The 13,156-nt window shown below is 42.4% G+C and overlaps 1 protein-coding gene and 1 long non-coding RNA gene across 5 annotated transcripts in view; one reads left to right on the top strand and one right to left on the bottom strand.

The window, feature by feature from the left end:
- Window positions 1–631, top strand: part of LOC138770086 (uncharacterized) — a 56,775-nt gene extending 56,144 nt beyond the window's left edge. Inside the window, exon 3 of the long non-coding RNA XR_011359392.1 lies at window positions 359–631. This is a non-coding gene — a long non-coding RNA (uncharacterized lncRNA). The remainder of the gene's footprint in view (window positions 1–358) is intronic.
- Window positions 1–13,156, bottom strand: part of KLHL17 (kelch like family member 17) — a 41,320-nt gene that overhangs the window by 12,310 nt on the left and 15,854 nt on the right. For 3 of the 4 annotated variants that reach the window (XM_069949009.1, XM_069949011.1, XM_069949010.1), the window contains exons 2-5: window positions 6,578–6,839; window positions 4,942–5,063; window positions 4,295–4,516; window positions 354–470 (exon numbers count right to left, since the gene is read on the bottom strand). In XM_069949009.1, coding sequence (XP_069805110.1) covers window positions 354–470; window positions 4,295–4,516; window positions 4,942–5,063; window positions 6,578–6,839 — 723 coding nt within the window. The remainder of the gene's footprint in view (window positions 1–353; window positions 471–4,294; window positions 4,517–4,941; window positions 5,064–6,577; window positions 6,840–13,156) is intronic. The other variant, XM_069949012.1, reaches the window with a different exon arrangement.

Here is a 13,156-nt window from a genome sequence, read left to right as displayed (position 1 = left end):
AGGGAGCAGAAGTCCCATATGTTAACCTCAGGCGACATGCTGACACTTTTCACACATGAGTTGAGACACATTTGTAATAGATCATTTATGGCCCATAGGCAATGCAATGTGTTGGCTAAATAGAAGTGACATATTAGGATGTAAAAGTAAGGCAACAGGCAATTGTCCTGTGACTGCTGAGGCCAGTGTGGCTACTAGTATGTGGCCCTAGCCTTGTACTCATATTATGGCATGTTTTCCATCACCATGTACTGTATATTCAGCAGAAGACGGATGGTTTTACAGCTGCCATTAGGCAGCCCATCCATTGCTTCAGGCATATTCATTAGCTAACACATATCCTTGTTCCCTACCCTAGGAACGTGTTGTCTCCGACCATCCACATCATGTTTGACCCAGTTCAAGACGGCACGGTACACCTCCTCCTCGGAAGGGACATTCAGACTGTCACTGGAGATGAGATCCAGCACCTGAGAACCACAAACACATCATCTAAATTAGAAAGCAGACAAGTACAAGGACATTATGGATAACAATGTTGTCGCCAAAGAGCATTGACCAATGTAGATTGACCTGTAGGGTTTTTGCTGACTTGTAATGCCAAATAATATTCCAATATTCAATCCAATAGAACAGTCATAATTTAGCTTTTGATCTATGATCTTCAATGCCTATACAAACCCTAAATACATATAATGACCTCAGACAAACTCACAACTAAGGGCATGTGCACATTGGCAAGAACATCATCCATATGCAGCACTGATTTTAAAAAATGTATTTGGACAAAAGTTTTTTTTCCAATGGCACCAAGATACCGCTGCTCAGCACTTCCTGACCTCAGAGTACCCGCTCTGCCAGAGATCTTATTTGTCCTAAAAAAATGTGCCTGTATAATGTACTGCCACTGTACGCTGTTCTACTGTTTAATGAGATTGTTATGGTTGCTTATTTGAAACATTCAATAAAACGTGTAGTGTCCCATCACATCACCTTTTTTTGTGTGTGTGTTGGTGTTTTCTTTTAGTTATCTTTCTTTTTTTCTCCTCATTCAAACTTTTTATTGAACTATTAAAGAATACAACATGAAAATGGGTAAAGAAAGACAACGGCAGGAAAATGACATATGATATAAAGTGATATATATCATGATAAAATTATATAAAAGAAAAATCATCAATACATATTGTTAAGTCAAGAAGGACCCATAATAAGTCGACGGGATCAAACAACCTGGTCAATAAGATTTAGATAACTGTATAATAAAGAGCAAGTAGGGGAGATGGGAAAGAAAAAGGGGAACAGCCAGTGTGGTCTACAGTGAGGGATGGGGAGGAAAAGAGGGGGAATCCTACGTTTGAATTTGCAGACCTAGAAGTTATTGCTCCGAAAGAACAAAAAGTTGGGGATGATACAAAGTCCTCCCAGGGGCGCCACAGAAGTGCATTAGGCACCTGAGAGGAATACTTAGCTCCTCAATGAAGATGAAGCACCTCCTGTAACCATTCAGAAACTTTTGGGGGTGAAGATGATTTCCACCTCCTACGTACCACTGTGTGAGCTGCAAATAATCGGACTACATTTTTTTTTGACAGTGTATTTCACTCGGAAGCATCAATAGCAGGTGTATTCTTAGATTTAGAGATGAGCGAACCTCGGGCATGTTCGAGTCCATCCGAACCCGATCGTTCGGCATTTGATTAGCGGTGGCTGCTGAAGTTGGATAAAGCCCTAAGGCTATGTGGAAAACATGGATATAGTCATTGGCTGTATCCATGTTTTCCAGACAACCTTAGAGCTTTATCCAAGTTCAGCAGCCACCGCTAATCAAATACCGAACGTTCGGGTTCGCTCATCTCTACTTAGATTATGATTATATATATATAATTTTTTTTTTTTTAACTGCTTGGACAAAGAAGAGAAAAAAAGGAAAAAAAAAAAAGATATGATTTTCAGTGCAAGCCAAAAACCATACCAAATGCACAAAAAAAAAAAAAGTGTTTTTTTAGTTCTTTTATGGATTTCAATGAGAGAAAACAACACTGCTTACATGTTGTGGAACCTAACCAAAGATGTGATAGGTCTTTTTTTGTGGTGGTGGTGATGGTGTGTGTGTGCGTACTGCACAGAATGGGTAAGTGTTTTGAACCAAAGTTCACATGCCCCTTGATGTAAAAAATGTGTTATTTTCTTGCCAGAAGCCACAAGGATTTTGTCCTTTATTTTTTAAGGCATATCTTGTCTTTTTTTTTTATAAACATATATGTAAAACATATAATTTTTACTATGTTAAAAAAACAGAGACAAATCAACAAGGATTACTATATAATAAGAGAGCATGTAAGGCTCCATGCAGACCACCTGAGGTTTTTTTTTTTTTTTAGCAGTCTCAGGAAAAGTTCCAAACTCCACTTCTCATTAAAAGCTTTGAGGTACAAAAAAAATTAATAAAAAAAGTTAAAGCAATAATAATAATAATATATTACATACACCATTTATATACACACACAGTTTTTTTGTGCTAGTCCCTGCAAAGAAAACCAGAGTGTACAGTATGCCAACACATACCACCCTAATAGAGGCCAAGAGGGCACCGTTTTGGCTTGAACATTGAATGCACAGAACCTACTCAACCCTATCATTCCTGCGCAATGGTCTATTAATGGGACTACAAAGAAGGTCAGCCTAGTAGAGGTGTTGGAGTAATGGAGGGGAAAGGGTAGGTTGCAGCAATAAAGCGCTCCACAATAACTGGAACTGCAAAACCTAAGAATAGGACACTCTAGGTTATGACGTGAAAGTACATAGAGACGCAGGAGTTAATAGGTAATGTACAAAATCTCTTGGATTAGAACATAGGAGCAGCTGAAAACAGGAAATATCACGTAGTAATGTGACAAAACAACAGCTTGACAGAGAGGCTGGCAGCCGGTGCCTCTAGCCTGCAGGAAATCACACAAATAATCATTAAAACGTGGAGAGGAAACACAGTGGGAATCGATCCATTGAATCCCAACAGCTGGGGACTATTGCAGCTGATGCGCTGGCAGCTTCCTGTTATGGAGTTCCCCTTGCATTATGTATTACAGGCTGTTGCTAGGAGACATGGCGATTATACACTGGCGCCTGGGTCAAGTTGTGTGTGCGGGTATTGTGAGGGGGTTTCAGAAAGACGCACATTCTGTGTGGGAAGGAGGAATAGAAATCATCTGAGTAACTCCGGCTTCTTACAATCCAAGGGATTAGACAAAAACCAGGGGCAGATCAGGTGGGAGCGCGACGTGGGGGGAGGAATCGCTCCCTGAGCCAATCCATTGTATTCTGGAGTTTTAATTAGCTGGAAATTTTTCCAATTCGGTTAATTAATTCAGATTGTATCAGTAGTATAAAAGCAACGCTTTCATTGCCAAGGGTCCCGGCGGATTGTACAATTCCAATGACCAGTAAGTGAGCGGCCTGTGTAGGAGACCATAGAAACAATACAGTATAGGGGCCGTATGTTTCCAGGGAATGGACTTTTCCCCTTCTGTACAAAGTAAAATAGGAAATAAATCAATGCTGCACTGTAGATAGATAGATCAAGTCAATGGCAGCTAAAGCCACTGCAGCGGCAGCCAACCATCCAATGTGTATGAAGGCCTCCCAACAGCACATGTCAGGACAGAGATGGACTGGGCAGATGGAGGTCAATATGCCTGAAGAGACATAAGCTGGCTCCAGAGGTGACTTTTTAAATCAAGTGGTGTTAGTTAAACAGATTTGTAATCTACTTCTATATAAAAAAAAATTTCAAGTCTTCCAGTACTTATCAGCTGCTGTATGTCTTGCAGGAAGTGGTGTATTCTTTCCATTCTGACACAGTGCTCTCTGCTGCCACCACTGTCCAGAGCAGTAGCAAATCCCCATAGAAAAACCTTTCCTGCTCTGGACTGTTCCTGTCACTGACAGAGAAGGCATACAGCAGCTGATAAGTACTGGAAGGTTTGAGAGTTTTAAATAGAAGTAAATTACAAATCTGTATAGCTTTCTAACTCCTGTTGATTTGATTTGAAAACCATTGGTTTTCTCTGGGATACCCCTTTGGGGGAATGGCGACTTTTACCAGATTTGCCGCATAATTTTCCACAACTGTTCCACATAAATGAAAGCAACTCCATTCATGAACTAGATATTCATTTACAGAAACTCCACTACAAATGTGCCCCATGTGAACAAAACCCTGTAAAACAGGCCACATCCCTGTACAGATATCTATATATTTGATGTCACCAATACAAATCCAGATTAGGATTACCTGTTTTAAAGGCAGAAGCATAAACTCCTCAGTCTTTGACACCTCCACAAAGTGTTGCAGGACGTACTTGTGCGCAGACTTCAGCAGGTCGCTACAAGAATGTGTGTCTGCAAAGCCGCGAATGCCAAGGCAATTGGAAGGGTCCAGCTGGCTGAGCAGGAACTTGCAGCAGGCATCTCGCACTCCATTCAGCTGCAGGAGGCTGGCGGCTGGGAGCAGAGTCTGGCAGAGAGAAAACCTGGGGCGTCAGGGTCTGATTATTGTACACACACATTATATATATAATTGCTATGAAAAGAAAGCAAGTATATGATATATTATGTAGTCAGAAGGCAAGCTGGAATAATAAATCTTTATGGAGATCAGGAGGTTTCTGTGCAGACACATCCAACATACCAAAAGGATTATCCGCCTGTGTGATATGGGACAGGAGGAGCAGAGCAGATGCCTGCCCGGCCTATGCCTTCCTGTACTCTCCCACTCTCTGGTATTGTAATAAATGTATCTGTACACATCCTATGTGGAGCTCACAGAGCATATGTCAATGTGTAGACACGTAATCTTGGTCTTTGCATAGTAAATTATAGGGAGGATAATCTGCACATGTGACACAGGACATCAGACAGCATACCAGTGCTTTTCCATACCTGCACATTGCCTTCTCCCACCACTATCTCTGCTGTGTAAGCATACTGAACCAGCTGCTCCAATGCTTGAGGGTCAATGTCATGCAAGGTCACATGAGTCTGTCGACTCTCACTCATCTCATCTGCAAGAAATAAAATATAAAAGAATATGTTATATTGATAGAGCAAGCACATATTGTGTGAGATGAACAGGACCAGAACTGTGTAGAAAATATTTGTGTACACTCATTCACTTCTATGTCTGAGTATCTAAAGACAGTGCCTGATGCCTATGACTAGAGTACAGGAACACCCAGAGATGGAACTGCGGTGTAGGATAGGAGTCCCTTTCTTTCTAAATTTAGTTAATCCGAGTCCACACTTTTTAAAAGGGGTAAACCAGTGAAAATCTTTTTCTTTTAAATCAACTGGTTTCAGAAAGTTATATAGATTTGTAATTTAGTTCTATTTAAAAATCTCCAGTCTTCCCATACTTATCAACTGCTGTATGTCCTGCAGGATGTGATGTATTCTTTTCAGTCTGACACAGTGCTCTCTGCTGCCACCTCTGTCTAAGACAGGAACTGTCCAGAGCAGTGGAGGTTTTCTATGGGGATTTGCTGCTGCTCTCGACAGTTCCTGTCATGGACAGAGATGGCAGCAGAGAGCACTGTGCCAGACTGAAAAGAATACACCACTTCCTGCAGGACATACAGTAGTTAATAAGTATGGAAAGCCTGAAAATTTTTCAATAGAAGTAAACTACAAATCTATATAACTTTCCGAAACCAGTTGAGCTCAAAGAAAAAGATTTTTGCTGCATAACCCCTTCAAATCACTAAGCAGAGTTTTTATACCTGTTAGCTCTGGACAGGTTTTCTAACCCTTGTACTCACTGACACTCTGCAATGCTCAGTTCTGATGGATGCAGACAACTTAAAAGGGCAAAAAAAATCATTCAAATCAACAGTGACAGTGACGTGAGATTTTTTTAATAGAAGTAAATTACAAGTCTTCCAGTACTTATCAGCTGCTGCATGTCCTACATTTCTATATTTATCTCTATGACATAGAGCAGCTGATAAGCACTGGAAGATCTGGGTTTTTTTTATTAGAAGTAAATTACAAATCTCTGGCACTTGAAGTTGCTCTTTAAGGTGCAGCTTTCTCAGTTCAGTTTCTAAGTGGGTCCTAGAATGTAATGGGACACTTTAATAATTTATCCACAATGTCTTAAAGACTTCTTGTTTCTTTTCATCTTCCCTAGTGTAGTGGGCTGGAAGAACTTGGACAGTTGTGTATACTACACAGGGGCCATATCTCCAAGCATAGTCTTGAGGCGTACTCTAGAGTCAAGGGTACAAGGTTGGCTTATCCTAGGCAGGGTTGAGAGGAGATAAAACTGAGCAATGGACCACTTTCTAAGGTTTTCCTTGTATAAGCCTATTGTCTAACATCTATATGTAGCTCATTGGCTCTTTGTTTGCAATACAATGTAGCTAACAGGTGGCAGTAACACTAAAATGCATCAGGGCATTAGCAATACATGAACAATGCAAACACTGGCTACACTGTACAGAAGAGCAAACATACAGGTAAACAAACATGTAGGTAAAGTGTACTTTCCAGCCAACACATAGTGGGACACTGCACTTACTTGTAAACATTGCATGGAAATATGGGCTACATGATGCCAGCACCACTTTGTGACCCTTAATTTCCTTGGTCCCCACGTGCAGCACAATGTCACACAGGAGCCCCCGTTGGCGCATTCGGTTCATACAGACAAAGGCATCATGGTAATGCCGCTTTGAATTGTGGGAGATGCTATGGCCCTCCCGGGTCAGAAGCTGCACCGCCCCTTCCATGGCTGGGGACTGGTCTCCTGATTTCTCCTTCACTGGCTTCACTCGTTGAAGCTGGAAGAAACAAAAATATTTTTATATAGTGATTTTTGCACATTTAACTTTACATAGATGGGTCCAACCAAACAATAGAGCCCATACACATTACAATTACACTGAAGTTAATGTAAATGTACAACTATACCAAAGCTATTATTCGTTGGGTGAAGTTACACAACGTTTCCTCACTTTCCGGCGACTCTCAAAACATCAATGATTATGTATGGCCAGTTTGACCAATATGGATTATAATACAAATTCATGCATGATCAATCATATTGTTCCTTCAACCATCACGTTACTTCTGTCTAACGGGGTCCCCAAACTACGGCCCACATGCGGCCATTCATCCGGCCCCCACCTTTCCCCCGGACACTGCTGCGTGGCACCATGCCCCCGCGCCTTCCCGACGGAGACAGATGAGGAGTTTGATCCTCTGCTGAGAGACAGTGTCATCCTCCACTGCTACTGCTGTGTTGGTGACATGTATGTGTCTGTGTTAGTGCTCATATGTGGCTGTGGTATAACTACAGCTCCCAGCATGCTTCTGTGTGGCTGTGGTAAAACTACAACTCCTAGCATAAGCCTGTGTGGCTGTGGTAGAACTACAACTCCCAGCATGCTCATTTGTGGCTGTTGTAGAACAACAACTCCCCCATCCTAAGCCACCCCCAATGCTCCTCCCCTGGGCCAGAGACAAGAGACGAGCAGTATGAGCCTCCACTCCACCTCCTCCTCATGGGCAGAGACAGTGTCACCATTCAGCAGCAACAGCACCCCGCGGAACAGATATAGCAGCAACACATAGTCTGGCCCTCCACCGCTCTGAGGGACAGTGAACTGGACCCATGTTTAAAAAGTTTAGGGACCCCAAACTGGTCTAGCGTGTCTGGTCACCTTTAGACGCCAGCAATATTATAACTGGTAGATAGGGCCCCATTACAGATATGTACTGATGGTAGTGTAAAATAGCTAGTCACTGAAGTCAGTCCAGTCTACCAGTTATTGCATGTTCCTGTTATATAATATGAAAGGAAAAATCCCTTTTAGAACTCTACACATTATATAGAATGCCGTTCCTTCTGCACAGTATTCCATGACCGCCAGTGACCCCTGACTCACAGATCATAGAAGGCAGGACAGCAACTTCGGAAACTAGGATTTTTAGAAAACCCCAGAGAGGGCAGCTTGGTATCCAGCAATGGAAATTCTTTATTTAGAATCCATTAAGGCAAGTGTAAGTGCACATAAAGGGGAAAAAAAAAAAAAAGTCATGTTGTGGACTATTGTCCTTAATAACTGAAGGGTTATCAGTTTTTAACTGCTTTGTAGGCACCATATATTGGCATGATTATCTGGTGCCAAATCATTTTTAGTAGCCTACATAGAAAATCCTATGGCTTAAAAATGCTATAAACTTGTGTCTTCTTGCAGTTGGAGCTGTCCAAGGTGTATGTGATGCAGAAGAGGCTTCATTGCAATGTCTCTTTCTACCGTTCTAAAGATTTTCCTATTGATATGTATTTTTGGTGGAGATGTGGTGGAGAGAGTGGAGATGCCAAACAGTTTATGTTTGGCAACATTATCTGAACCCGAACTCTCTGCATTTGACTCCCCACAGAGGCAGAAGTTGGATGCAGCCGTAGTGCTGTCAGGAAACTATGGGTACAGCCTATGGCTGGGTTCACACTATGTATATTTGAGGCTGTATTTGTGAGGCTGTATAGCAACCAAAACCAGGAGTGGATTGAAAACACAGAAAGGCTCTGTTCACATAATGTTGTAATTGAGTGGATGGCCATCATTTAATGGCAAATATTTACTGTTATTTTAAAACAACGGCTGTGGTATTGAAATAATGGCAGTTATTTACCGTTATATGGCAGCCATCCACTCAATTTCAACATTGTGTGAACAGATCCTTTCTGTGTTTTCAATCCACTCCTGGTTTTGGTTGCTATGAGGACCTGACATGAGGACCAAATACTGCCTGAAATATACATAGTGTGAACCCAGCCTATGGCTGGGTTCACACTATGTATATTTGAGGCTGTATTTGTGAGGCTGTATAGCAACCAAAACCAGGAGTGGATTGAAAACACAGAAAGGCTATGTTCACATAATGTTGTAATTGAGTGGATGGCCGTCATTTAATGGCAAATATTTGCTGTTATTTTAAAACAACGGCTGTGGTATTGAAATAATGGCCGTTATTTACTGTTATATGGCGGCCATCCACTCAATTTCAACATTGTGTGAACAGATCCTTTCTGTGTTTTCAATCCACTCCTGGTTTTGGTTGCTATGAGGACCTGACATGAGGACCAAATACAGCCTCAAATATACATAGTGTGAACCCAGCCCCCAGCTGTATCCATATTTTCCAGGACTCCCTAGGGCTGCATCCAATTTATGGAGCTACCGGCATTCAAATATAGAGTTCGGGTTCGGATAATGTTGCCGAACCAGTGCATCAGTGTGCATAGATAAACACTGAAAGAAGCTTGCCCTTTTTGTTCTGCAGATCGGCAAGCATCTTGTGGGCCTGGATGAAAATTGCCATGATAGCTGTGGATATTATTGATCAATATAGTTGCCCCTGTAAAAGATATTTAATGTATTTTATTCATTTATATAGCACCAGTGTATATCACAGTGATGTACAGAGATTGTCATTACTTATATGGTTCCCAGTCCCCATTGGGGCCTACAATCTATCATAATTAGAGAGGAGCGCAACTTTAGCATGCTCCGATTGTTCAGCATTTGAATACTGGTGGCTGAAGTTGTTGGATGTGGCCCTAGGGCTGCCTGGAAAACATGGATACAGCCATAGCTAGTATCCATGTTTTCCAAAACTCCCTAGAGTCGCATCCAACTTCTTCTTCCACCAGTATTCAAATGCTGAACAGCAATGACAGGTGTCCCATGGCGCAGCTTTGTTCCGGTCCTACGGCACTGTTAAAATACCACGCTCGTTCACATCACTGCTCATCTGTCTCCATGTCGATTAAAGGTCAGAAGTCACGCTCTCTAATGCATTCTCTATGGGAGAGCATAACTTCTGACCTTCAATGACATGTAGACAGAAGAGGGGTAATAAGAGCTGTGACATGAACGCGCACGAGATTTGAACAGTGCCACAGGACCGGAACGAAGCCGTGGCGCGGGACACCAATCATCACTGGCGAGTATACATGCCAGCGTGCAGCGTGGAGGGGGGGGAATAAAAAAAAAATTTACAGAATGCTTCTTTAGACCCAGTTCACACTGAGCAAAAACAGCTGAATTCTGCGTCGGAGAATCCCGCCATGCCCAGTGTCCTACAGTGTCTGATTGGTAGGGCGCGCACGTCTCTGCTTCCTCCCATCTCCCTTTAAAGAATTGACAATTCTTTGAGCGGACAGCGGCGGCGGGTGCGGCCTACCATTCAGACACTGCAGAACACTAAGCAAGGCAGGATTTCCACCGTTTTGGCTCAATGTGAACTGGGCCTAAAAGTGTTACTGTCATTGATTACACTAGGTCTCACTCCTGCCACCCTCTACGATCCTGAAATACAGCTGGAGGGAGCGCTTTAAATCCTACACTACATAGCAGAAACCATAAAAAGTGCCATATCAAGTTGCCGCATAGCCAAATAATGCTTTACACTATAAGGGCTCCCACTCTTTCCATATAGCAATTCTCAGTCATATCCCCACAGACGCAATCATCTGCAGCACGCTAATGCTGAGGAACTCACAGTTCATTATTCATCCAGGATAAATGTGACAACAGAACTGATGACTAAATGCATTACCCCGTAAATAAGTCAGAGTGTGAGAAAATACAAAAAGGAAATAAAAAAAAATCCTAATGAAAATGGGAGGTGAATGTCACCCTGCAGCGATTCATCACTGAATGTTCTGTGCCCTCCGCAGCGATGGCATCCTGTTCTCTACACCCACACACCACTGATTAGTGTCGGTATAAATAGATACTCTTGAAGAGGCAATTTCTACACATTTGTAATCACATATGGAAACCGTGACTACCAGCCCCCTCCTCTGGAGGCTGAGACTAGCGGATCACGACAAGCACAGAAGGGCACAACCATTCTACTAAACATTCATTTTTAATCAGTAAGCAGCTTTATAGGCCGGCCATACACAGGAGGACGCCTAATGGGTACAAAGGGTCATTGACACCGACTGTGTCTGGACCTTTCATGCGTTCAGATATTTATGCAGTGCCTGGCAAAAGTATTTAGCCCCTTGTTGTTTTTTTTAAAGATTTTAGCCCATTTCTTTAGGCAAAACAGCTTCTACTCCTTCAAGTAAGACAGAGTACAATGGTGTACTGTAGTCTTCAAGTGATGCCACACAGGCTGGATTTATATTGGTGTAATATGGCTTTTGTTTTTTTGTTGCATATGTATCACTGACCCAAGTCCCTGTTTGACGGCTAGTCTTATGACCCACAGTCAGGCCAGGATTATAGCCGTAATCCGTATTACACTAGTGTGATCCCTGAGAGAGTCTCAATTGGATTGAAGTTGGGGGTTTGACTAGGCCATTCCGAGACACTGAAATCACCTTAACCCCTCCAGCATAGTTTCAGCAGTATGTTCAGGGTCATTGGTGACCCCCCTCCCATTCTCAAATCTCAGGCAGACTGTTCAAGTGCCCTGTATTTACTGCCATACATCTTTGCTTCAGTCTGGAGAAGTTTTCCCTGCTGACGGAATGCATTTGTATAGTATGATGCTGCCACCATGCTGTACTATGGGAATGGTGTTCTTGGAGGGCCAGGAGGTGTTGGGTTTTCGCCACACAGAGACTCTCATGATGGCAAAAAAACTCAATTTTAGTCTCATGTGACCAGATGATACTGTGGGTCTTTGGAACGCGTTTAGTGTTATCATTGGTGTCTTTGTCTATTCTTTTTCTCAACCAGGCTACGAGTCATTGTTAAGATCTGGAAAGAATAGAAATGTAGGCAGTGGAAAGCTTAAGACAGAACAAACGCCCATATGTCGCCATTTGGACGACATCTATTCGCCCCTTAGACCTTAAATGAATATTATTTCGTTGGTGGGGTCTCTGACCACTGGGATCCCCAATGATCACAACATTGGGAAGGAAATTGTTCCGGGAATGAACAGAGTGCATCACATGTACACAGCCAGTGCTTCATTCATTCTCTGTATGACTTCTGAGCAATGTCGAGCTCAGCAATGTTTGGAAGTCCCAAAGAGAATATTGCAGCACATCAATTTTAGGAGACATCTGACCTCCATAATTGTATATGCTGGGGGTCCCAGCAGTCAGATTCCCACCAATTTGCTAGTCATCCCCCCTGTGGCTAGAGATAACCTCTTGAGTTGGAAAAACCCCTTTAATGGAGGTCTACATTGAATTATGGACATCCTATGCAGATATTCCCACCATTTTCTCTGGCTGGCTCTAGGCAGATTTGGGCTGGAGAAGGTGAGGGACTGATCATGTTCTTGTCCTATCAGCACTTGTTGCTGGGGAGGAAGGTTTCTTTTGCCCCCAGGTCAATGGTTCCTCCTGAAGCCACGAGACCTGCTCTGTGTACATAAATTGTGGCTTAAGGGCTGTGTAGCAGTCTCGTCTTATCCAGCTCTTGAGAAGTTTACGAAGCAGCACATCTGTTCTCCTTATATGTGTCTCTTGGTACTTATTACAAGTCACAAATTTTAGCTTGGGTGAAGTCACTGAACAAGAAAGTAAGCTGTTCAGTGCTGGTCAATATTGAGTTCGAGCCAATGTTTGATATACCTGATGATATTTTGGCCATGGCTATTCTTGTTTACCACTCAAGTTATCTAGGTCTATTTCTCTCTGTTAGGTTTTACTAATACAGTAAAAACACTTTGAGAGGACCATGAAAAATTACAATGATGCATGGTCTCCTGAAAGAAAATTGCCCATATGCATGGATGGTAAATTAGTCACATGAAATATGGTCTGCATAAGGTAATAGTCTTCTCACAGAGATTGTTTTCATGGAGAGGTTTCACTGTAGTCCTTTGAGTCCCTCAAAAACTTTGGACCATATGTTCTGTGCCCCACGATTGTGTACATGTTTCCTTTTTGTATTCAGGGCCGGCAAGCTGTTGTATACTGTGTCACCAGATATTGCCAGTGTTCTTGTGCGAAATGGTTTTCTGGCTACTAGATTGTAGAAAGACAAGGCTAAAATGGTGGCAATATGGTCAACGGAAATGATACCATGACAGAAATAGACTTAGGTAAAGGAGCATGTGGTATAACTAACCACATGAAGTGCCAAAAGAGTCTGCCCAGATCATAGGTGTAGGCTTG

Source organism: Dendropsophus ebraccatus, chromosome 12 (assembly GCF_027789765.1).
Source record: "Dendropsophus ebraccatus isolate aDenEbr1 chromosome 12, aDenEbr1.pat, whole genome shotgun sequence".
Lineage (NCBI taxonomy): Eukaryota > Metazoa > Chordata > Amphibia > Anura > Hylidae > Dendropsophus > Dendropsophus ebraccatus.
This window is presented reverse-complemented; position numbering and strand designations above follow the sequence as displayed.